This window comes from Pantherophis guttatus, chromosome 3 (genome assembly GCF_059756535.1).
Source record: "Pantherophis guttatus breed Tessera chromosome 3, ASM5975653v1, whole genome shotgun sequence".
Lineage (NCBI taxonomy): Eukaryota > Metazoa > Chordata > Lepidosauria > Squamata > Colubridae > Pantherophis > Pantherophis guttatus.
The window spans coordinates 184,678,454-184,704,696 of NC_142065.1; the positions used below are offsets into that span (position 1 = coordinate 184,678,454).

General features: G+C 37.7%; 1 protein-coding gene across 1 annotated transcript; it reads left to right on the forward strand.

The window, feature by feature from the left end:
* The first annotated feature begins 403 nt into the window (after positions 1-403).
* On the forward strand, positions 404-26,104 carry LOC117668471 (carbonic anhydrase 3-like). Its single transcript, XM_034422367.3, has 7 exons — positions 404-723; positions 4,510-4,707; positions 15,198-15,316; positions 16,241-16,333; positions 19,507-19,572; positions 20,469-20,624; positions 24,275-26,104. The coding sequence occupies exons 1-7, from the start codon at positions 669-671 to the stop codon at positions 24,392-24,394; spliced, it is 807 nt and encodes a 268-aa protein (XP_034278258.1). The 5' UTR covers positions 404-668; the 3' UTR covers positions 24,395-26,104.
* Positions 26,105-26,243: the final 139 nt, after the last annotated feature.

Consider the following 26,243-nt stretch of genomic DNA (forward strand, 5'->3'; position numbering starts at 1 on the left):
AGCGCACCAGCGTGCCTACAGTCCTGTCTTAATGTTCCCTTTTATTTGTATCTATCTCATGTATTTAAAATTATGTTTACACTTTTATCTGACATAAAATACATGCCTGACGAAATAAATAAATAAAATAAATAAATAAAAGGGAGGAAGGACCCAGTTGTGGGGGCAATAAGCTGACTTTGTATAAAAATATACAAAAAAGGATGAAGGCTATTGCTTAGCATTGTAAGCCGCCCTGAGTCTCCGGAGAAGGGCGGCATATAAATCAAATTTAAAAAAAAAAAAAAGGAAGGAAGGAAGGAAGGAAGGAAGGAAGGAAGGAAGAATCCTTTCATCAATGTGCAAATGTCAACTAATTCTGACACCGAATATGGAAAGTATGGGGAACCACTATCTGACAACCATCAACCCCCAAGCCGGATCATAAGGAAGATACAGAGAGATCGTTTTTCTTGCCGCCGACCGGTCCAGCTGAACGAACGAGCCAAGTTTCGGGGAAACCCGCGCTGGTGCGAAGCTCCCCCCTCCGGCCTCCGACTGTAAATGATCTTTGCGCTCCTCCGCCCTCGACGCCAGGCTGTCCCAAGGCTGGAGTCCGCTGAGCCCTATAAATGGCTCGGGCGTCAGAAGTTCGCGGCCAGCGGTGCTAAAGCCCGCGCGAGAGAACGATGCGCAAGCAGTCCACCGGCGAGGCCCTGACCTGGGGCTACAGCAAGGAAAACGGTGAGTGGGAAGAAGTCCCCATCCTGCCCCGCCCCCTCGAAATGCGCACACACCCCAACGGAGCGAGGCTCTCTAGGGCAGGAGTCTCGCTCGCAGCTCCGTGGTCCGCCACAGCATTCAACCCAACCGAGGAAGGAGCGTTTTTCCAAAATCTCAGGCGTGGGATTCATGTCTCTCCGAGTGGCCGCCTTACCTGGTCACTCCACACTTTTTGATGCTATCAAATAGGGCATAAGTTCTCAAAGGCACTTCCCCCCCTCCCCTCCCCATCAGGCTTTCCTTTTTTGGGGTGCACTGCAGGTACGATGGACCCCAACTCCTATCATCCCCACTGAAAACCTGGCTGTAGATTTATTGGACTTCTTGTTCTTGTTCGATGCATCTGGAGGGTTGCAGTGAAGGATGTTTAAGAAATGTTGCTTGGAGTGATAACTTGACAGCAACTTGCAAGGCTATGAGGTTCTTTGGTAGGTTGAATATATTTGGGAAGCCAAATTAACCAGATTGTTTGCTTATCTATCTCAGGATTGAATTTTGGACTTTTCTGGATCTTTGATGGAAGACTGTTATTGTTCATTGAGCCATTCTTGTTAGTAATGAGCTGAGGTGGCGCAGTGGTTAGGGTACAGTACTGCAGCTACTTCAGCTGACTGCTAGTTCAGCAGATCAGCGGATCAAATCTCACCGGCTCAAGGTTGACTCAGCCTTCCATCCTTCCGAGGTGGGTAAAATGAGAACCCAGATTGTTGGGGGCAATATGCTATTTTTTTTTAAAATTTGATTTATATGCCGCCCTTCTCCAGAGACTCAGGGCGGCTTACAATGCGTTAAGCAATAGCCTTCATCCTTTTGTATATTTATACAAAGTCAGCTTATTGCCCCCACAAACTGGATCCTCAATTTACCTACCTTAGAAAGGATGGAAGACTGAGTCAACCTTGAGCCTTGGAGAGATTCGAACCAGCAGTAAATTGCAGTCAGCTGTGTTAATAACAGGGTGCGTAGACCACTGTACTATCAAGGCTCTATTTAGTATACTGTCTTTGGTGTAAGCCGCCCAGGGTCCTCGGAGAGTGGGCAGCATAGAAATATGAATAAGAAATAAGAAATAAATAAGTAGCTGAGGATGCCAAAGACTGAAAATAGCCCCTTTTTGCATGCACTATAAAAATACTTGCCTTTCTTGGCTGAACTTTTATTTTTATTTATTTATTTAAAGCACAGAACACTCTAGCTTCTTAAAAGATGCATGTGTTTATCACAGCTTTCTTCTAGTGCTTGACTGGAGATTTCCTGTCATTCAACTGCTGTATCCTATAGCAGTAGATTCACTATAGCAATGTGATACTTTCCAGACAGGGTATCTGGGGTGCACACATGCGTGTGTCTTGAAAAAGACAAGATAGTGACCATAAACATGCAATCAAATCTTTCCCTCTTTTGTATGTACATCATGACCCATGTAAAAAAAGATGGGCTTTTGATCGTGTGATATGGCTTCCATCTTGATTTTCTGACTCCTTCCCTGTGGAAGAAGAGTCTTCAGGGGGAAAAAAAGGCTGTAATTTCTGTTAAAGGTCTGAAATCTAAGAGCAGATCATATTTTTTAATGAATGGCCTCTGCCCTTTTTAAAACTATATAGTGTGACACACCATTTTTTTCACCAAATGGTTGCAAACATGTTGGATTACGATTTCCATGGCTCCCTGCTATTGCCCTTGCAGGCGGAGACTGATGGCAGTTTAAAGGCTAAAATATCTGGAGGGTTCAACTTGCCTATCTCTATTGTGTGCATGTGCAAATAAGGGCGTATATCCCACTACTGTTGCTTTTATTCTTTTTGTTAGTAGAATAATACTATTAATAATAATATGCCTGAAATGTGAAAAACATTCTATACTAACAATGATTAGTGTAAATTAATGAGAATAACGTAGAGTGCTTTAACATTTCAAAATCTGAATAGTACTGAAAAAAACAGTCTTGCTCAAATAATCTTATGTAACAACACAGTGGAGACTGTAGTATTTAAGTATTAACCTTAAGATTGAAGCGTAATACTTATTGCTATGTATAAGAAACATACATACATACATACCATACATTATACTATGTATAAGAAATAGTTTTGTGTACTTTGCATTTGTTCTTAATATGATGTTCAGCTTTAATTTAAACAACTTTATGACAGTATCGGTATCAGTATTGGCATTTTAGAAATGATAATTAATACTGATATAAACAGCTTTATTTTTTTTAAAAGTTTAAATTATCTAAATATGAGAGTATCAATAATCTCCAGTCAATATTGTACAAATTCCCATGGACTCAAATAATTTTATTTATGTTTTATGTTTTATAATAATGGAAGAGAAAGAAAAATAGGAGAAATTCAAAGGAATTTTTTTTTTTTTTTTGCTTATGAGTCTACAATTCAATATATGCAATTCAAATAGAAAAGGCTTTCGGGCGGCCTGTTATGATAACTGCCTGATGGGTGAGATCAGGTTTTCTTCCTTGCTATAACATTGTTCTTGAGAGAAGGGGTTGCAAGTGGCTTTAGGTAGGTAAGAGATGTCAGTATGTTAAAACTAAAAAAGAGGCAGAAAATCTTCCATGCCAGAATGCCTGTTCTCCCCAGTTAATCATTCCCTGCCTAATAATAAGTCTTCACTGAAAGTGAATATACAACACCTTTCTCTACTCTAGTAGCACTCTGGTCATTCTCAATCAGCAGGAAAAAATCTCTGAAGGTTACCCCATGGGAGGAGGTGGAATTAGTCTGCGCACTTCAGAATGACATCCCAGAATGTTTTTCACTTAGATCCCAGGCTAGAGATATATAACAATAAAAAACATGACTGACAATTTTGTATAACACTGTGCCTCTGCCTACAATTAAGTGGTGCTATAGTAACGCTACCACTTCTTAGAAATATATAGTTTTGCTATCCTACCTGTTCTAAATAGGTAATTTGAAATGCACTTGGATAAAAGCCCCTTTGACTTTAATATGGCCTATTTATAGTAGACATGCAAAAGATTGTTGTGTTAAGGTTTCCAGGGATTCACATTGGAACTTTATGTTGCATACATGCAGAACTGATTTCCAAATAGATTTTTTTTTACTTCACTCTAAAAAATGGGCTTGATGAAGAAATCTAAGCAGAATCCTTATTATCTGTCATTCCTATGAGGATCATACAGCCTTAACAATTTTCTTTGAAGTTTAAATAAATGAAAGTTTTCCTACAGCAGAAAGTTGGTGGAATATATTTAGCAACTTCATCCATTTTGCTTCTAATTAGCAAAAGTTTATACAGTGTGAAAATTATCAATAGCCCTGCATGCTTTTAATTTTTTTTCTACATGAGTTTATATATGAAGGTAACCTCATTGTATTTGGTGAGAGTTCCTATTAGATTATGCAGGACTGCGGGCTATGTTTTAAATTCAAATCTAGTTTTAATTTCTTGTTTTCTAATAAGGAATAGAAAGAGTGGTTGAAATTGTAACAGTAACAATGCTTCTTGGAGGCAACAATTTTGCCTCCAAGATTTAAAACTTTAAAAAGTAATTTAAAAAGACTAAATCATCCTGTGATCAGGTAAGTGCTTAACATTGTTCATTTGACTTTTCACGTTTCATGTCCTTCAGGTGTTGGAACAGGCAATATAGCCATGTGGGATTAGGATACCAAAATAGCTGAAGGGCAACTTGTTGGGAATGGCTGCCATATGGTACAGAATATGACACACCTTTGCCTTGGCATGTTTTCCTCCCAGGACCTGATAGCTGGCATACATCTTACCCAATAGCCAAAGGGAACAATCAGTCACCTGTTGCAATTCTTAGCAAAGATGTCTTCAAAGACCCTGCTCTTTTGCCTTGGTTTACTGGCTATGATCCAGGTGCAGCTAAGAACATAAGAAACACTGGGAAAACATTGCGGATTGCATTTGATGATACTTTTGATCGCTCAGGTAAGTTTACTTTGGTAAATGTTTGCAAATGTACTTGTAAGCCTAAAGTAATCAGGGTTAAGCCTACAAAAGCCTTGGTGTGAAATGATCTTCTAAGGAAGGCTTCAAGTCCATCTCCCAAACACAGAAACAGCTGGTGGGAGATGAGTGATTTGTTGCTTATTGAGCTGATTGGATTATTTACTTTCCTCTACCCCTCGGGATATTGTCCCAATTTCGAGAGATATGCCATCCATGTCAACAGCCAATTTGCAGTAAGTCTGCAATCATTTTCAGCAAAGTTGGGATTTTGTTCCTATTCTGTGTTGTAGAAGATAGGTGCGGTCCTGGTTTTGCATCCCAATCTGGTCACATGAAGGGTAGATCATGCTGGAAAGTATTTGTCAGTCGTGTAATTTAAGAATTGAAGTGCATTAAAGTAAAGAGCCAGTATGGTGTAGTAGTTAAGGCATCAGGTTAGAAACCGTAAGACTATGAGTTCTTAGGCACAAAACCAGCTGAGTGACTTTGAGCCAGTTCTCCTCTCTAGGAAGGAAGCAATGGGAAACCCCTTCCAAACTCTTGTGGAGAAAACTCAGACAGTTTCCAGGAATTAAAAAAAACCCTAGCTCAAAAGGACAAGAGGCAATGGGTGGAAACTAATCAAGGAGAGAAGCAACTTAGAACTAAGGAGAAATTTCCTGACAGTGAGAACAATTAATCAGTGGAACAACTTGCCTCCAGAAGTTGTAAATGCCCCAACATTGGAAGTTTTTAAGATGTTGGATAACCATTTGTCTGAAGCAGGGGTGGTTCTATTACCTTACTACCAGTTCACAACAGGGCTGCGCGTGCATGCACAGAAGCTTCCTCATGACATCAGGGTCAGTGGGCGGAGTCTACTGCTGGTTTTACTACTAATTCTATAGAACCGGTTCAAACCGGGGGCAACCCACCACTGGTCTGAAGTGGTGTAGAGTTTCCTGTCTAAGCAGGGGATTGGATTAGAAGACCTCCAAGGTCCCTTCCAACTCTGTTATTCTATTCTATTCTATTCTATTCTATTCTATTCTATTCTATTCTATTCTATTCTATTCTATTCTATTCTATTCTATTCTATTCTATTCTATTCTATTCTTCCATAGGAAGCCATTAGCCATCCATTTTATTAAAAATCGTAATTCTTCTATTCTATAAGCATTGCTGTACTTGATTGTTATACTACCAAGTCAGATTGATTGATTATATGCCATTAAGTCATTGTTGACTCTTAGCAACTCCATAGTTCAATTTCCTTGATGATGGTCTCTTCCTAATCTGATCCTTCAGCTCCTCCAAGGGTGGTGCATTCATTGCTGTTGTAACTGAGTCCATTCACCTTACTGGTTGTCATCTTATTCTTCTTTTTCCTTTTTCCTTTTCCAGCCTTTTCAGTTAGAACCTTGTTAATTATAATTTTCCTATTTTTTTTTCTTGTCTCTACCTCCTTCTTCTGCTTTTTCTCCTCATGGAAATGTGTATAATTTGTTTATACAAAAAAATAAATAAATCTGCCTTTCCAAAAAAAAAAGGGTAAAGCAATCATAAAACAAGAAACAAGTCACAAGGGCAGAAAGAAATTTAAAAATAAGAAGCATAAAGTAAGTTTTATAATGAACGGTTACAGGAGGTAAATGCAAGAAACAATTCTAGTCAGCAAAAATTCCAAGCAGCCAAATTGTACATCACTTGTATGAATCCTTCTCTATATTTCCAATAGTTTCTGTTATGTACGGATTCATTCAACTATTTAAAAGCCTTTAAGATGATTGGGAATGTTGGTCTTTGCTGCCACAGCCTTTGATTGGATTAAACTTGCAATTCACATGAAAACAGATTGCAAGAATTACAAGATTGCAAGATGACTGCGATCAGCACGATTCTTTCCATATGCATCTGTGGTTAAATATCAAAATGTTCTCATTAGCCAGTGGCATTTTCCATTATTTTCTGGCGCAGGGTGAGAACAATAGTCTTTTCTCAGAAAATGGAAAAGGAGTTGCAGAACAGCAGCTTTTTGCTTTTAAAAGAAATATAGGCATACTGACCATACTTGGAGTAGCAATACAATTTTAAGGTTTGTTTTAACAGCACAGTCCTCCTGGACTGTAATTACTTTCAAGTGTTTAAGGATTAGAACCTCCACACATTCATGTACAGTACAGAAATATATTTACTTGCTTTTGTGTGTGTGTCTCTGTGTGTTGCTGAAGTGTCAATGTAATATTTGTATTTTCTGATGATCCTCTATGGAGGTTCTTATCTACTCCCTTGTTGGAGTAGTTCTTGGTGATAAGGTCACATTGTTTCATTGGAGTGTCTATTCTTCGTGCTGTTGTGAGAAGGAACACATCATGTGCCCTTTTGTTCCCTTGTCTCCTTGCATTGTATGGCTGCAACAGAATGCATCCATTTTTCATGTATTATAATCCTTGGATTTTTTTTTCTTTTCTTTTTTTTTTTTGCATTGTTACATTTAATTGATTATGATGTCCTTTTGTATGGGTGCTTCATTAACCCCAATCAAAATGAACAGAATTCCAAAGCGAAAGGGAGAGGTGGTGTTTTTCTGGGCTGGCCAACATCACAATGCCAGCTAAAGAAAAGACAAAGCTAAGCCTTTTGCCCTATGCTTAACATATCTTTTGTCCTTGGGTATTCAAGTACATAGATATTAATCACTGATGAGAGATCAGCAATACTCTGACACAAAAGGTTGAGCTCTGCGGTAGCATTAACTCTGGAATTCCATGCTATTGCTGGCAGTCAAAGGACTTGAACGTTGCTTCAATCAAAGGCCCTCTGGGATTGCGGCAGTGATCGGCTTTCTGCCCACAGGAGTCGGGTGCTTTCTCCTTTTTAGGCTGCAAAAGAATGTGCGGTTAGTATCTCTGGAGGCCTAGAGTTAAAACTCAGGGGCAGGGGCATTTTAGGTCAAAACTGAGATTGCTTCCAGAATGCTTTGCTAGAATACTTTCTTCTCTTTGAATTCAATGTGACCTGAATTCATGAAATAAATGGCACTCCTGGCCATTATGAAAATGAGCAGTATTTTAGTTAGACATTTTCATCTCAGAAAAGTCCATCATATCGTTGTCAAATGTTCATAGCTGACTTTATTGACCGTTATTTCAAAGAACATACCAACTGTCTATTTATTCTTGGACCTGTTAATTGCATTGTTATTGACATGGCCAACTGTGTTATACTGTTATTATTTTTTAAATCATAAAACAAAACTGCAAAGCCCTTACTTGTACCTAGGGGAAGGCTGAGCTTCCTTTGTTTTCACTTGTGATTGTCACCTGTCACTGCAAACCTGACAATATATGAAGCTTTTCAAACCTTTGTATCAATATAGTGTGGTCTTCCCATGACTTTATGTGAAGAGGGATAACATTTCTGGCTTGATCAATTATGTATTGATGAATATCCCATTTGTAAGAAAACTCAAATTATATTTGCAGTAGGATACTACTCTATAGGCTGATCATAAAGTCTTTCATTGTTTTACTAAAGATTGCAGATCTCTAAGGTTGAAGACTGTTTTTCCTGATCTAAATATTGTGCCATTCACTGAAAACACAATGTACTAAAGATTTTTTAATAATGAATTTTCAAGGTACTTCATACACAATACTATTTGGTGTTGTAATTTTTTGTTAGGAACTGACTGAACTGGAGTATTATAGTTTTAAAAAACATGGGTTTAAAAAAGTTGTTTTTTTATATGACCTAAACCAGGAGTACCCCAACCCCCAGGCCAGTACCAGTCCATGGGCTGTTAGGAATGGGCTTGTACAGCTGGAGGTGAGTGGCAGGTGAGCGAGCGAAGCTTCATCTGTATTTACAGCCACTCCCCCATGCTAGCATCACCACCTCAGCTCCACCTAAAATCATCAGGCATAAGATTTTCATAGGAGGATGAACCCTACTGTAAACTGCACGTGAGGGATCTAGGTTGCACACTCCTCCTATCCCCCTCCCCCTGGTCCATGGAAAAATGGTCTTCCACAAAACTGGTCCCTGGTGCTAAAAAGGTTGGGGACCACTGACCTAGACTATTGTCACAAGAATGTTGCAGTAAAGAAAAATGCATGTGTTTGAATTCCTCTCTTTTGCTGTGAGGACAATAGATGAGCATTTGAAGATTTTTATTAGCAAGTAATTAATAGCATGCTTGAATAGCATTCTTCCATGCCTGAAGAATGGAGCATTGGCCTTTATTTTTATACAAATATGTAGTAGCCAACCAAGTATATTAAACAACTCTACAGGATGGACAGAAGAGTAACTTTTTCACCATTTCTCCTTTGTAACTGGCTTACAAGTATGCTGCATATGAATCAGAAAATAGAATACCCATTTATACTCCTATCTTCTTTATTCCTTTAAAAATGTCTAAATTGGTGGCTTATGCATTGTAAGCCGCCCTGAGTCTCCGGAGAAGGGCGGCATATAAATCGAACCAATAAATAAAATAATAAATAAATATTACCATATTGGATAGCAGTGAATTCTGCAGATCTGAATTGAACTGAATAGGATTTAAAACTGGGTGGAGTGAGTTAACGAGGAAGTTGAATAATAGAGTTGTTGCTTACAGTATGACATTGGGTTTACTGTGATTTTGATCAAATTGGCTTAGCTTTGACAAACCATTGTAGTGGAATATTTCTCTATTTTATTTTTTATAGAGAATAGTCTGCTGTTTGAAGACATCTGCTGTATGAAAGACTATTTATCTTAAGTCCTATAAGCAGATGGAATGGATGGACCTTGACAATTACTATTATAATCAACATATGGATAGCATATGTTGATTATATTTAATTATTATAATAATTAATAATTATTATATAATTAATAATAATAATTATATATTAATAATTATTATTATATTTAACTATTTAATTAGTATGGGCCAAATTTGTTTAATATGTTTTTAATTGTTTTTTAAATTTTATGTTGTATGTGTTTTATCTTTGGCTGTTCACTGTCCTGAGTCCTTTGGGAGAAGGGTGGTATATAAATCCAAAATAAACTAAACTAAACTAAATGTGGTACAGGCATATCATTCACTTGGTTCAGCATTACTCAATATTCTGAATATATTTGTCTGTAAATTGTTCAAATTACAACTGTATTTGAATCTAGACTTATACACTATAAATTCAAATGTGCATGTAATATAATTCACATTTTTTTTTCTTTAATGATGCATTAAAGGATACTTTTATACTCTCTTAAAAATAATATAACTGGACTTCCCGAAACCATGCTCACCTTTATTCAAAGGATAATTTTATAAAAGCCTGAAATGATCATTGGCTGAGTTCACAAGGACTATCCCAGGGGTGGGTTCTAAATTTTTTTACTACCGGTTCTGTGGCCGTGGCTTATTTTGTGGGTGTGGCTTGGAGGTCATGTGACAAGGTGGGCGTGGCTAGCTGGTCAGTCATTTCTGGAAGGTCCTCACACTTACGACCAGTCCTCGCACTTACGACCCGACTCATTTGTTTGCTTTTAACACTGATCAGCTTTAGGACGGCCCTTTGAAGCCCCACGGCAAGAGTTTAAACAGTTTTTTCACCTCTAGTCATCAGCTGGGACTCAGGAGGCAGCAATAGATTGGGGGTGGGACCAAATAAAAGGTAAGAATAACGCGGGTGGGGGGGTGGGGGGAGAACTGGTTTGGTGATGTCATATCGTCACCGCTACCGGCTCGGCTGAACCGGACCGAACCGGAAGGAACCCACCACTGGACTATCCCTATATGCTTGTTGCATATTTGGATGGTTTATTTTACTTTTGAAAGTTGTAAAATTGAGGAAGAAACAGATCACACAACTCCATATTCTTGGTAAAGAAACGGTTGGAGCAAAATTGCCCTTCTACACTTGTTCTCTCCAAGGCTGGCCCTATTGGTGAGCAAGATGGGGCACTTGCTTCCGGTGACAACAAGATGCATGATAAAGTAATTGCATACACCCTGAAAAATAGCCTGTTTCCAGTAGTGGGATTCAAATCCCATCGCTACCGGTTTGCTTGTGAGCATGTGCGTGTATGACACTTCTGCGCATGCGCAGAAGTTTCTGTGCATGAGCAGAGACGTCCAGGCGGATGGCCGGAATCTGCTGCTACCGGTTTGCCTGATCTGGGGCGAACTGGTAGCAATCCACCACTGCCTGCTTTCTTCAGATTTAATAGATGATGTATGCTATTGGAATTAGTAGACATATAGAAGATGCCATGCTATTTTTCTATTCAGACAGCACAAAGTCACAAGGCTGCCTCTTTATCTTTCTTCTCTGTTAAAGAAGCAGCAAGCAAACAACAAAAAGAAAAGAAATCTCCCATATATGGGAGATTTAAGTAAGTCAGCAAAAAGGATAGTCACTGACTCCTTGGAAATTTGGTGGCAAGTAGTCCACAGTGAACCACAATTGCAACGACATATAGGTTGCTAATGATGGCATCAAAATGTGAAAAATACTAAGAGTACTAAGTACTAAGAGAAGTTATGAATATTTCAGAACTCACAACTGTATCTAAAACTAAATACAATAGAGACCCAATTGTGCAGGAAGCAGTTGTGTGAAATGGCAGGTCTTGGCAGTTCAGTTGAGTGCAAATAGAGAGAAGGGTTTTATTGATATGTTGGAAATAGTTTGATACTGATTTTTTTCATGCAAATATTTTTTGTTTCCATAGCTAGAAGGCCATAGTAATGGGTCAATCCATATCACATGACTTCTCTCCTGCCTGGTGCTTGCCTTGGGGATGAAGTGCACAATGCTTTTGTACAGTTCTGCCTATAAATTCATGCACTGGTTGCATTTCTCTTAATTGACATTGACATTGAGATAGGGAAATGTAATCTTAATAAATTAGACAGCCTCATCTGACTACAGAAGTGGACACGGTGTAGAATTACATTGGCTTATGTTTTATACGACGAATCTTTTTTTAAAAAATGTAGGAGAAAAATTTCAGAAGGAAAGAGTCATGGCATCAGCCCAGCAACACATGCTTTTCTGAGCTCTTGCCTTTCAGTTTCATGTTCCTTTATAATGGTATATTTTAATTACCTGGACCCTTTTCAATCAGGATTCAGGCTTGGGAATGGAATGGAAACAGCATTGGTCGCGATTTTGGATGATCTCTGGTGTGGGTGTGATGGTGGATGTGCATCCATTCTTACCTTACTTGACCTCTCAAGCAGTTTTCAGTACCATCGACTATGGCCGTGATGGCAAACCTATGGCACGCGTGTCAAGGGTGGCACGTGGAGCCATATCTGTGGGCATCCGAGTGTTGCCCTAGCTCAGCTCCAGCATGCATGTGTGTGCCGGTGAGCTGATTTTCAGGTCTTCTGGGTCCACCGGAAGTGGGGAAACGGGCTGTTTCCGGCCTCCAGAGGGACTCCAGGGGGGTGGGGAAGGCCGTTTTCTCCCTCCTGAGGCTCCAAGAAAGCCTCTGGAGTCTGGAGAGGGCAAAAAACAGGCCTACCAGGCCCACTGCCCCATCACATGCCAAAAGAAGGGGGGGTATCGTGCATACATGCATGGGGAAATGTGCATTGAATTATGAATGTGGGCACACATGCACACGACCCCCGCTTTTGGCACATGACTGCAAAAAGGTTAGCCATCACTGGACTATGGTATCCTTCTGGATTGACTCAAAAGACTGGGAGAGAGTGGCATGGTGTTTCGCTGATATTCAGGGTTAATTCCAATTGGTGATGATTGGGGAACAAAGTTCCTGCCCTTGACTCCTATATGTGGCGCGCTCCAGGGGATGGTGTTCTTTTTTCTCCTATTTAACATTTGCATGAGACACTTGATTTCATCCATTGTCATAGGGGGATATATGATCAATATGCAGATGACATTCAGTTGTACATCTCTGCTCCTGACAAGCTTATTGATGCTGTGGGTTTTATCCCAGTGTCTTGAGGCTGTGAGGGTCTGGATGGGGAACAACAGGCTTCAACTGAATCCTGGCAAGGCTGAGTGGCTTTGGGTTTTGAGACACCTCCCTTCCCTCCCGGGTGATGAAACTGTACCATCTTTGGTGCAGGATGGGATTGCACGGCCCCAAACAGACCTTCTACACAATCTGGGAGTCCTCTTGGAGTCATCACTCCAGTTCAGTGAGCAGGTGGCAGTCTTGACTAGAAGGACCTTTGCACAACTTTGTTTTGTGTGCCAGTTACTCCTTTTTCTGGATCAAAGGTCCCTTAATTCATGCCCTGATAACCTCAGGTTGGATTGCAGCAATGTGCTGCACGTGGGACTGTCCTTGATGAGTAACTGGAAACTTCAGCTGATGCAAAATGTGGTGGCATGAGCAATTATGTGTGTTTCTTTGCGAGCTGCATTGATTACCTGTCTCTTCCAATTCACAGTATTTTATTGACCTTTAAAGCCTTTCATGGTATGGGGCTGGGTTTCGTGAGGATCGCCCATCTTTTCACCTGCCTGTCGCATCAGATCTAGCGGAGGGAGTATGTTACAGATTCTGCCCGCTAGGGGCCCTAGGGCCTTTTCTATGGTGGTGTCCACATTGCAGAATCTACTATGAGGTGACACTGGCCTCATCGCTTTTGAGTTTCACAGTCCCTTAAGACCTGATTATGCCAGCAAGCCTGGGACCCCAGGGGACAGGTGAACATGTGAGGTGGCTCCATTATTAACATCCCTTTGCTGTTATTTCCTTGTTTGTTCTGTTTTTTATAATGTTAACTTTTGTTATAATGTTTTTATAATTAAATTTTTAAATAAAAATTTTAAATGTTTTTATAATGAATAATGATAATTGGTTTTATGTATTTAAAACATATTTTAAATATAGAGATATTCTCTATATTGAGATACCTACAAGGTCCATAACTGCAAATCAGAAAAATCCCCTATGGAATCATCTGTGCAGATCAGTTTGAGTCTAAGTGCCCTTGGTGACGAGGAAGAAAGTTACACATTTGCCCCAAAAGCATTTCCATATCATACCAGCATAAGACTCGTATGGAAACTTACTGACGTATTCCTCAACTATTATAAATAAACCCGCCTTAGTATATTCTGTGCAGAATCATCATAATCCCTTAACTCCACATCCAGGAACACCGAACGAAGCTGCCGCAATGCAAGTATTATTGGATGGTGCCAACTTTGTCACCAGAGAATTGGATTTCCATGAGCAGCCACAGGATTTGCTTGGCAGAGATCCTGCTGACCTTCTCTGGTTCACCATTCCAACATCGTGCTCTTACAACATTAGCTTGCCAAAACCTGCTAATATGACTCTTACCAGATACTCATGTGATCTCCCTATTAATTTGGAAAATTGCAGGCTGGTCAGAACTATTAAAAGACCATCCTTCCTTTGATTACGTATTGTGATTTGATACTTTTTTTTACAGGAAACCTGGGCAGAGGTGCAGTAGACAGTGAATGGGCAAATTCAATCTTGGTTATCACAAGTAAGGTGGGAGGAAAATCCAAGGGAAACATTGCAACCCTAGTTAGTACAGCTTTACAATGGAAATATGTCCCTCTGCCTTCCTAATCCTAATCCTAACCCTAATACACCTTTCTCCTCCTATTTTCCCTGCAACAACAACACTGGGAGGTAAGTTGGGCTGAGAGAGAGTGACTGGTCCAAAATCACCCATCTGGCTTTCACGCCTAAGGCAAAATTAGAACTACACTCAAAAACTTGAAGTTTTTAGCCTGGTGCCTTAACAACTAAACCAAACTGGCTCTTTGATTTACCTTTCATGTTGTATTATGTAATTTTTTTTGCCATTCATTGCCTAAATAAAGTGCTGCATATAGGAAACTTTCAAACACGTTTCTGTGATATGAAAAGTTGCCTTACATTTCAGGTGCTTTCTTGTTGCTACGTCTAGTTCTTCATTAAGTGGAAAGACAAGATTTATTTATAGTTAGGAAAGATACGAATTTTGGCCTAAGGCCAATCTAACTTGACACGCATAGAGTTAATTAAGTCAGAAGTGACAAATGTGTGAGTTCAATCATGCTGCCTGTTTATAATTGTCATCTACTGTTAGATGACATTTTGTATCTTGTACATGCATTGTTCCTAATACTGGAAAAATATTATGGCAAAACACTATAAGACTCAATCTGATCATCAATTGTTCTTCTCTGTCAAAATATTTCCTACAATATTTTCAATCATTTGATACTGCTTGGAATCCTAAGGCAGAAAAAAGGGATACTAAGTGTCACAACATATTTGCCAACGTGCTAGAGAGGTGGCTGGCCAAGGATGCACTGTCTTATGAACATTGGTTTGGAAATGTAGTGGAAGATGAGATGCTCCCTTTGCCATATTGAGTCATATTGGCAAGAGATGCTCATAAATACTCATCTTATTTCATGGTTATACCATTTGTTATGGCACAGCAAAATCTTCTGTTAAATCTAGACTATTCTTTGCAGTACTTAGGGGAGGACCACTTCCTGGGATTTACAGGCTCCGTCAGCTTCACATCCACTGGGGTTCTACCAGTGACAAAGGCTCAGAGCATGTGGTGGATGCAAAAAGGCATGCAGGAGAGGTGAGTAGGTCCTGTAAGAAACACTGGAAGATCTCCCCTTGCCAGAGGGGAGAAAACCAGGTGCACATAGTCTAATAAAGGCTTAGATGAGGATATCTATGTAACCAGGATACATACTGGTTGATGCATCATTTTTCTTTTTTAAAATGAAAATGGAAATTGACTGGGCATATTTAGGAACACAGGTGCTAATTATATATATGCATGTAGATGCATATTCATTTATTCATAAAAGTTGTCCTGGCTCAGAATATGTAACTTGTAAAATGTCTATTATATACTATACACTTGTTTGCCAGTCATTACAAATTGATACGTTGAAAGCACCACTTATAGCATGGGTGTCAAACTCGCCATGTCATGTTGCCGCCGCATGATGTTTCGTGACGTTTTTCCCCTTTGCGGAGCTGGGGTGGGCGTGGCCTGCATGTGACGTATCCGGCCTGTGGGCCGCCAGTTTGACACCCCTGACTTATAGAAATTTTTATAGTATTTTGATCTTATCCTGAAAATAATTAAACCATGGGTGTTCAATATATTTTACATGCTTCCAAAGGTGTGTGATGACTCTTCATAACTTCACATCTGCTTGGCCACTACTCATATTGTCTGAGAATAAGTATTATAGTCTGGAGGATGCTCAGTTGGAGAAAAATAGTAGTATGAAAACCATTTGATGTAAATTTGGCAATGTTGTGAAATCTTACCTTTTGACCCTTTCGTTTTAAACATTTTTCTAAAAGAACAAAAATACTTAGATAATGCTTAACACTGCTTGCATGTTTCTGATTTTTAATATTTTTAAAATGTTTAAATTTTTACCTGGTAGTGAGACTCAGATGGCTATTGGGAAATGAAGAGAATTTTATGAATGCCACCATAACGTTCTTTGATATCTAACTATAATGTTTTCCTTGTTTTTAGATTCATTTGGTACACTGGAATTCCTCCTATAGTAATTATGCTGATGCTTTGAGAAAAACTGATGGCGTGGCTACCATAGCCATTCTAATGGAAGTAAGTTCTGATTGCTATTTTCTTAGGCATATTTTCACGATAATCTTCAGCTGTGGCTCCAAAGATTGCATCTGTTTTGGACAATGATGCTTTCTGTTTCTTCTCCATCTATCACATCATCCTTTTTGTGCTACTAGGGACCTTAACATACAGAATGCTGACACCTACCCTCTATCTTCCTCTACTCTCCTATCATATGCTACACTAATGGACTGAGTGTACTGTCTTATCTTTCTAATTTCTAATTAAGCTTGAGGAAAAAGTCCACCATAGTATTCAGAGTTTTCTTCTAATACATGGAATACTGTGTGAAGATTCTTTTCCAAGGAAGGGACACATCACAAATGTATAGAGTGCTTTGTGGCAGCCAACACCTTTCCCAATAACAGGTTTGTTAATCTGGGTTAACTCCAGTTTTCTTGGCTTTGCAAGGTGATGTCACCACATAAATGTGTCTTTAACACTAAGTCCTTTATATTCAGTCCTGTTAATATTTAATTGGAATAGAAGTCTGTAAAGTGGCATACAATATTTGTCTTTTGTAGTAGTGATGAGATGAGATGTTGCCTCGGTGTGGATGCTCCTTTTCAAGTTGCTGCTGAGCTCCAGGCCAAGTTCCAAGTTCTGCTCTTAAAGCATTACTGTTTTTGAGCACTCTAGCTGAACTCCCAAGCCATGTTCCTGGAATCCCATAAGGATATGCTGCTTATCATAGCTTGTGGTTCTGGCAGTTGAATGTTAGCCTTTTGGCCTGCCTGTGACAGCTGTCAGTCTTCAGACATCACTTTCCACTCCCTCACCTGCTTGCTGTTTTCCTATCTCCTTTTCTCTTTTATATCCACATTCTTAGAATTTGGTAAACTAAGAATTTGGGTGCTGAAGCTGTCTCTTGAACTCTTGAAAATGCCATGGTATGGCTCAAGTATTACAGGCAGCTGAAACACTAGTATGGATGTTTGTGAATAAAGTTGTGAGTTAATGACTAAAGAGCGCTTCTTGCAACATTGTTTGTTAGGTTCTAACTTGCAGCTGGTGAAATGGATTGCCAGATTTGCTGTAAAATTGTTGGAAAAAAGGACAAAGTTGGTGCAGCAGAATGTGGTAGATTGCAGGAAAGATCATTTGATTTAATAATATAATTCTAATAGTAGTTTTAAGACTGATTGGGTAGATGCAGGGGTGACATTGTAATATAATTTTAATCATATTTAATTTGTATCTCAAATTATTGTATTCTATTCTGATTTCATTCTAGATCGAATTTTACTCTAATTTCATTTTAAATCGTGTTTTATTCCTATTCCAATTTCATTTTAAATGGTTTCTACCCAATTTTTGCAATAATTGTTTCTGGAGTGCTGCACTTTGATATGGCCCAAGGGCTAATCAATAAATAAAGATTGATACTAGATTGAGTGTATGATTGTGTGTATGAGGGAAAAGGAGCGAGAAGCATTTGTGTCTGGCTGTGGCTAGTTGTTTCAACTTAATCATTTCTCAGCCTTTTGGCTAAGATCAACTGTAGCATTTTAATTCCACCCCCTCATTAATTATAATTATCATCACACTAATAATTACAATTCATTATTGTTATATATACTACTAAAACACAATTATAGTCATGCTGCTATATTTACATGTTGAGAAGTCTTGTAACTTTTTCTTTGAATGAAAACTTGACGGAACGGAATTAAATTACTAACTGGATAGGGATAGATTGTTTTGCATTATACTGCATTATACACCTAGAACTGCACATCTGTCTCAAATCTCAGAAATTTTCTTTCACCTATATCTCTTACTCTCCTCTTCTTCTAGAATTATTTATTTATTTTAATTCAATAGTATTTGTAGGTTCTTTCATTCCATATACACTGTTCGGGCTGTTTAATGGTTGAACTCAATTAAAAAATAATAATCTTTAGTAATATTCTGCTATAATGACTATCCAAACAACACTGTAGACTCAAAATTTACTGGAACAGTCCTGCTTTAAGGTCACTTCCTGAAAGGAGAATTGGTATTGTTGAGTTCAGTTGGTGGGGTTATGCACTTTTTTCACGTCTTTGTACTAGATGTGACTTATTGTTTTATAAATAGTGGAAACGGTTTATCAACTGTATTCAGTTTTGTTACAATTTAAGGCAACAATACATATATACTATTATTAATAATTAACATTTGTACTTTAGAAACATGATACAAAATTCATACTTGATACAGGACCCCACCAATTGAACTTAACAACACCAATATTTGGGATTCTGAAGAAAATCTGTACAAAATTTGGTCAGAATGTTTAATACATTAGAGAGGCCTCTTCCAAGCTGGTGACCTCTGCATGTTAAATTTGACATCCCCAGCTAGCATGAAAAAGAGCCACACTGACTGGGGTTTATGGAAATTCATTCAACATATTTGTAAGGCAGCAAGAAAGCTGGTTTAAAACCTAGGAAGTTGGCTTGGATACTATTCAGTCAGCTTTTCCTAACCTGATATCATTAAAAAGTGTTGAAGTACATCTCATGGTGAGGGGTTTAGAATGCCGTATTTCAGGCTCACTCTGCTGACTGCCAGCAGTTTGATCCTGATCGGCTCAAGGTTGACTTAGCATTCCATTCTTCCGAGGTTGGTAAAATGAGGACCCAGATTGTTGGAGGCAATATGCTAAGCAGTTTACAAACTGCTTAGAGAGGACTGTAAACATAGTGAAGAGGTATATAAATCTAAGTGCTATTGCTATCTCTCATTATTCTCAGCCAATATGGCTGAAAATATAAAGAACCGTAATGGATGAAGACAGCAGGACCTGTAGTCAAACACAGTTGGAGAGTACCAATTAGTGAAAGTTCAATTTGTGAATATTTTCAATTATTTTCACTTTCAGCACCACTACCAAAATGTTTCCTAAAGTCCAGAAAGACTCACTGAAATTAAAATCATACTATAGTTGTGCAAAATAGAGCATCATTAAATAACACCAACCAATCAGGCAAATGTTATTCTCTTTTAGTTTTTATACTTAGTATTATTGGTAGGGGTCGTAAGATATTCCACAAATGTTATTAATTAAATGGACATATGGGATAGTTAACAATTAATTCTGTATACTGTTGCAATTTGGGAGATAATCACCTTTCATGGCTGCTCACTTTCTGACTTCTGAATGACAGGTAGGAAAAAACCCTAAGCCAGAAATGAAAAGAATTATTGAAGAAATAGACGCTATTAAAACAAAGGTATGTAAAATAATATTCTAGTTAATACCAAGTTTTCTAACATGGTTAATCTAATATGTTTCAATAAAGGGAGCTAACATACTTAGATAATGCATAAAAAGTATATTATTAACACACAACAAACTACAGTATATTTAATTTGTTGAATAAGGCACAGTTAGTGCCTTATTCAACAAATGCCTTCAGATGTCATACTAAGCCATAAGTCATGCTTATGAAGCTTAATGACTGTATTTACATAACATGCCAAGCAGTACGAAATGAACAACACTATGGTCATGAATGATACATGAATCTTTGCTGTGACAACTAACAACTAGTACTGAGAACTAGCATGAAACATGTGGACAATAGGAACATCTGGATCTTGTAACAAATCTTTTCAAAAAATGAATAGCTGACAACTTCCCATGGGAAGTTTAATGAGAGATGGAACAAATAAGAGATTATTTAAAGGAAGGTTTTCCAGACACAGTAGTCTTGATTCAGAAGTAAACCTTCTCAATTGATTTTGCTCATAAGATTCTCTTTATCGCTTTTAAATTGAAAGTTGGGATTTTTTTTAATTTTTTTTTGTCATACCACCTCAGAAGAAGCAATTTGAACTAATATTTCATTATGGATCCAAATTTCAAACTACTTGGGGCACTTACTAAAATCAATGCAGACTTAATAAAATCAGGATATCTCATGTTAGGTAAATCTGGAATAGCTTTTGACTGATGATAGATGTTAGAAGAAAATGTTTATTAGTTTTAGTATTCTGTGATCTCAACTACACCTTGAGGCTATCTATACAAATGATTATCATCATCCACCCATAATAAATCTTGACTGTAGAGAGCGTTCCTGTCTCTACCACTGAATTTAATTATGTTATTTCTGATTTATTTAAGGGAAAAGAGGCTCCTTTTCTAAACTTTGATCCATCTATCCTCTTTCCTCAAAATCGAAGTTACTATACTTATCAAGGCTCTTTTACAACGCCTCCGTGTGAAGAGTGTGTTACCTGGATTGTTATGAAAGAACCTATAAGTGTTGATGAGCAGCAGGTAAATTAGAAATCTGCACAGTTATTTCTTTTTTGTATATATTTCGTGTAAGTTTAAATGCATCTCATGTGTTCATTAGTAAGTATAATCTTGCTTTACCTTAAATTATATACATGATTCAGGTATATTGTGCTTCTGTATTCATGAGAAATATTGGGCAATTTCTAAAGCAAATGAATCAGAGTGACAAGTGAGGACCTAAGAGCATTTTACAGGTAGTCCTTGAGTTACAACAGTTCATTTAGTGACCATTCAAAGATACAACAGCACTGAAAAAAGACCCTCTGACAAGCAAAGTCAATGGGGAAGCCAGATTCACTTAATAAGTGTGACAAAACAGCTGATGCATTTCATTTAATAACTGTGGCAGGAAACATTGTAAAATGGGGCAAAATTCACTCAACCACTGTCTCACTTAGCAGTAGAAATGTTGGGCTCAATTGTCATAAATCAAGGATTATGTGTATAGCATCATAGAATTGTGGAGTTAGAAGTTAATCCATTCTTCTGCAAGTGGTAAGAAAACCAATTAAACCATCTTGGAGGTGGACACCACTTTTTAAACAAATTTGTGCCTTCAGTAAGTAGACTTATTTCACTGTGGTATGGATCTTAGCATCAGAAAGTAATTTTTTATAATTGTGAAATCTAGGAAGCTACAACTTGTATTCAGTATTTCTGATCCAATTTGTATGGAAAATAATTCCTGATATTTTCTTTTCTATACCATCTTTTTATGTGTACCTGAACACTGATATCATGTCTCCCCTTAATCTTCTTTTTGCCAGATTTAACACATAAGTTCCTTTAGCTCAAGTTACTCTGTCACCTTTGAGGGCCTCAATTTTAATTTGACAATTTCCTTCTGAAAATGCAACATTCAGACTTGTACAGAGAATTCCCAGTGTGGCTTCAGCTTCAGAGGGGTGTAGAATAAGGACTTCATATGTTTCTGAACCCTTTTTATGATGCAGTCCAAAACTACCTTAACTTTTATATCTTTTATATCTACATCAAGGATGTAGAAGACTTTTTTCTCCATCCACCACATCATCCTTTTTGTGCTACTATGGACCTTAACCTACAGAATGCAGACACCTTCCTTTACTCTCCCATCATATGCCACACTAATGGACTGAGTATACTGTCTCAGCTTTCTAATTTCTAATTAAGCTTGAGGAAAAAGTCCATCATAGTATTCAGAGTTTCCTTCTAATACATGGAATACTGTGTGAAGATTCTTTTCCAAGGAAGGGACACACCACAAATGTATACAGTGCTTTTATATCTTTCAAGCAGGGATGTAGAAGAATTCCACTAAGTCTGGCAGGAGTGAACTAGGAGTGATTTGCTCCTAATGGACTTTACAGCACTAAATGAATTCTAGCTAAAACCCTTTTTGTTCAATAAAAAATATCTGCCAAGAGGCAGGGAATTACACTTACTTTGTGTGCTATAAAGAAAATTAGGGGAGGGAATTTTATTTTTCAAGTAAATGGGGTAGAGCAGGGATGTCAAACTCGATTTCATTGAGGGCTGTATCTGGGTTATGTTTGACCTTGGGGAGATGGGATGGGCATAGCCAGGGTGGGCATGGCCAGCTTGACATCACTCCTGTCAGGGGTGCCTGTGGTGGCCTGAGCGCTCTGCCAGCAAAAACAGGCTCTCGAGTTGTGTTTTTGGCTGCCACGGTCTCCTACAACCCTCTGCCAGTAAAAACGGACCTTGGGAGGCTGTTTTCACTGGCACAAGCACACAGGCTGGTCCCTCGCTGTTTCCCCATGGGCCAGATCCCTGTAGGCCAGATCTAGCCCATAAGCCTTCAGTTTGACACCCCTGGGGTAGATTTAAACTCCAAGAGGCTCCATTCTAGTGGTGCTTATCAAAGTGTCCAAAGTGAACACAGGGCTTTAAAACTCACATGGACATTCCAGGAAGTAATGCTACCACAAGGAGATTTGTATCAGCAGATCACAAGTTCCTTTCTTGCAGCAACGGGAGATCACCTGATCAGTGTTACCTTTCTGGCATGCCCATAAGCCCTAGAGGGAAAAACTCTATACTATTTCCATGTTAAAAAAAACAATGGTGCTCTAAGACCCCTCAGCTATCTTATAAACATAAAGTACAACCCTACCTTAAATCAGTACAACAATGTTTTTTTTCAAAATAACATCTTTTTTTTTTAATGGACTTAATAAAACTTGCATATCTTGAATCTCAAATTTTAATTTAGTCTCATAAAAGTGGTTGGCAATTTTATTATTTCCAACAGATAGAGTTTTTTATTTAGACAATGACACTATTCTTTATCAATTCTATTGGAGAAAGAAGCACTCAGAAGAAGAAAGCATATTCCTGTTTTGTAGTGTCTTGTTTAAACTTTATTTCATTTCTTAATTTCCCATTTCTTAGTTAAACTTTTCCTGGAAATAAAAAATATTAGTGGGCTTTGCTTAGGTTTCTTGGGCCAGGAATCAAACCCTTAATAAGGCCTCACACTCCAGTCCTTATGCTATTTATGTAGAATTAAATGGCTTTAACAGAAGTCACTTCCAAAAAGGGCGAAGTCCAGAGTAATGGGTCATTCATAAATAAAGACTGCTAAACTTGTTTTTCTTGATTTGCAACAATCTAGTAAAAAGTTGGGCAAACAAAGCAGATCTTTATATTATTGCAGGAAGCTCTTTGATCAGTTGTAATAATCAAAATCTGCTTATATGTTATCTTTATTCTTCTAAGACTTTCTAAATGTCGTGAAACAAAATGGGATAAGATATTTAGAGTAGCAATTTGAGAAGCACCTATCAGAGAAATAAAGATAAGAAGTTTATTTGTAATTAGGAATATCTTGATATCCAGGCAATTTCTTACCAAAGCAGAAAGACTTTTATAGATCTCCAGGAAAGGAAAATCAGTTAGCAAGATAGTTATCTAAATTAGGCATAAATTTGTTTCGGTGTTTGGGAAGAATTGCTATTTGAACTGTGATAGGTTCTGAAACCCAGGTAGCTTTCTCTACCTTAGAAGAATATAATCTAGAACAAACCATTAGATAGCTAAAGAATGTTTAAAAATTGAATCAAATACATAAACAACAATTGAATCCAACAAGTAAGAGTTCATTTCTACTTGGGTGCAAGGTTCTCTAGAAAATAAGCCAAGCAGAACTTTACAAAACAAATGAATAACAATGGTTGTATTCAGGGGTGAAATCCAGCAGGTTCTGACAGGTTCTGGACAACTGGAAGCAGAAATTTTGAGCAGTTTGGAGAACCAGTAGCGGAAATTTTGAGTAGTTCGGAGAACCGGCAAATACCACCTCTGGCTGGCCCCATAGTGGGGTGGGTATGGAGATTTTGCAATACCCTTCCCCTGGAGGGGGGTGGGAATGGAGATTTTGCAGTATCCTTCCCCTGCCATGCCCACCAAATCACGCCCACCAAGCCACACCACACCCACCAAGCCATGTCCACAGAATCGGTAGTAAAAAAAAATGGATTTCACCACTGGTTATATTGCATTTTTTTCCTTGAACAAACTCTGGCAGCTTTTTAAAGGAAATTATCATTCTAATATCTTTTGAATGTTTTTTTTAGATCATTTGTAACTAAATTGGGCTTAGAAATATCTTTCTTTTTCCTCCATAGATGTTAAAGCTGCGTAGCCTTTCCAGCAATAGCGCAGAAGATCCTCATTGTCCTTTACAGGACAACTGGCGGCCTCTTCAGCCTCTCAATAACAGGATGATACGATCAACATGTCAATAGATTCTCTACTACAGTTGCCATCTTGAGTCATGAAGATCTAAGGTTTTACACTCATGTTGTATATAGGTGGTTCTTCCTCTGGATCTATGCTGTTGAGCCAAAAATTTTAAGCAATGAAGCAGGACAAGTTATTAAATGAATATAACTTTGAGAGGAGGGAAAAAGTAATTATAGTAAAACTTTAACTTGTCTATTCATATGCTGTGGACTCTCTCTTCAGATGTCATATACCATATGCCATGATGTTACAGAGACTGAGTAGCGTGTATCAAATGTTTCCTTGCTCAGCCTTACTCATTTGGCTGTTCCTGCCAACTGAACTGGCTAAACTGTTTTCTGCAACCTTTTCCATGTGTGGGTTTGCAGCTAACAGACATCTGAGAATTGCAGTTATAATGTGTCAAGGCTTGTTCTTAGCTTCAGGTTCTGGCTTGTGAGTATTGCAAAAAGCCTTTTATCTGATATACTGATAAAAGTTCTGTGATTTGTTTAGCCATTCCCACTGGAAGGAGAAGCCATCAATCCATATTTCTATGTACTTGCTTGCTGAATTGCTATAATTGCCTCATATTATAGTAATAACCAAACCAGCTGTATGTAATCTTGAAATATTTTTTTCTTTTCCCCTTTCACAATTTATTAAAATGTTCCTAATTTAAAACTGGTCAAATTCCACTACCATTTATACCAGTTGAAATTCTAAAGGTCATAGGGAAAAAAGTAACATCCACATTCTATTCTTATACCAAATTTCCTTGAAAAGCCTGTTGATTTTAGGGAATTTGATATTGAGAAAATATATGCTGTTAAATAATAAAAAAAGAAAATCACCCCAGCATATATTTACAGCATTAATTTATCTTTCTTGAAATATAAATTAAAATGTTCAAATAGAAGATAGAATGAGCTATAGAATTCATATTTTATTCTATAATTGTGTAACTTTATTTCATGCTAATTATGAATATTTTGAACACCTTAGATTTGTTTAATAGGAAGCTAATCTCAGAGAATTGAAAGCAAACTTTTTTCTTGAAAGGGAAAGAAAATATGATGTATTCAGTTTTTAGTTGTGCTGTATTTTGTAGCATCCCAAAAAGTAATATTCTGACCGTATCCTGATTTGATTATTTAGTCATTCATTTTCTGGCAATGCAGATAGTATGTATTATATTCAGAATCTCTGTTATAAATGGGAAGAAATTTCATAGTGCAATGAGATTTTCACAGGCATCTCATTTTAGATTTGAAACCAATTATGAAATGGAAAATATAATAAATCCAGACTTTTCAATGTCAGTATTACATTTTTTTCAAATAAACTTTTATATCTCCCATGTATATATAATTAGTAAATTATAAGCATCAGAGTATTTTCTTCCAATTTTAAAAATTGGTTAATGGATTGTTTCCTTCCAAATTAAAAAAAAAATCAATTTGTATTTGCATTGTATTACTTAACATTTCTAAAACATACATTAAAATCTAAAACATACATTAAAACATCTTTTTAAAGCTACTAGGAAAACAACAGTGTTTGGGGAGAATGTCTAAACTTCTGAGAATTATTAATAAAATATTGGCCTGAGTTGTTTTTCTTTTCCTGCTTTGGGTTTTGCTTTTCAAGAAAAGCATTTCAAACTGTACTGTATGATGGCAATGTACTTGCTTTTGTAAAACAACAAAAATAAATCTACCTTTCAGAACCAACATTTTCAGATTTTTTTTTCTGACCACATACAAAAAGAATGCTTGGTTTTGAAATCTAATTTTAGTGTCCTTCATCAATAGACAATGCACATGGACTATTCTAAAAACAAACAAACAAACAAAAAAACTCTCCCCCAAA

Coding starts and splice junctions, on each gene's coding strand:
- LOC117668471 (XM_034422367.3), top strand. CDS start 669: ATGCGCAAGCAGTCCACCGGCGAGGCCCTGACCTGGGGCTACAGCAAG. Junction 16,334..19,506: donor CCATAGCCATTCTAATGGAA/GTAAGTTCTGAT, acceptor TCTGAATGACAG/GTAGGAAAAAACCCTAAGCC. Junction 20,625..24,274: donor TAAGTGTTGATGAGCAGCAG/GTAAATTAGAAA, acceptor TTTCCTCCATAG/ATGTTAAAGCTGCGTAGCCT.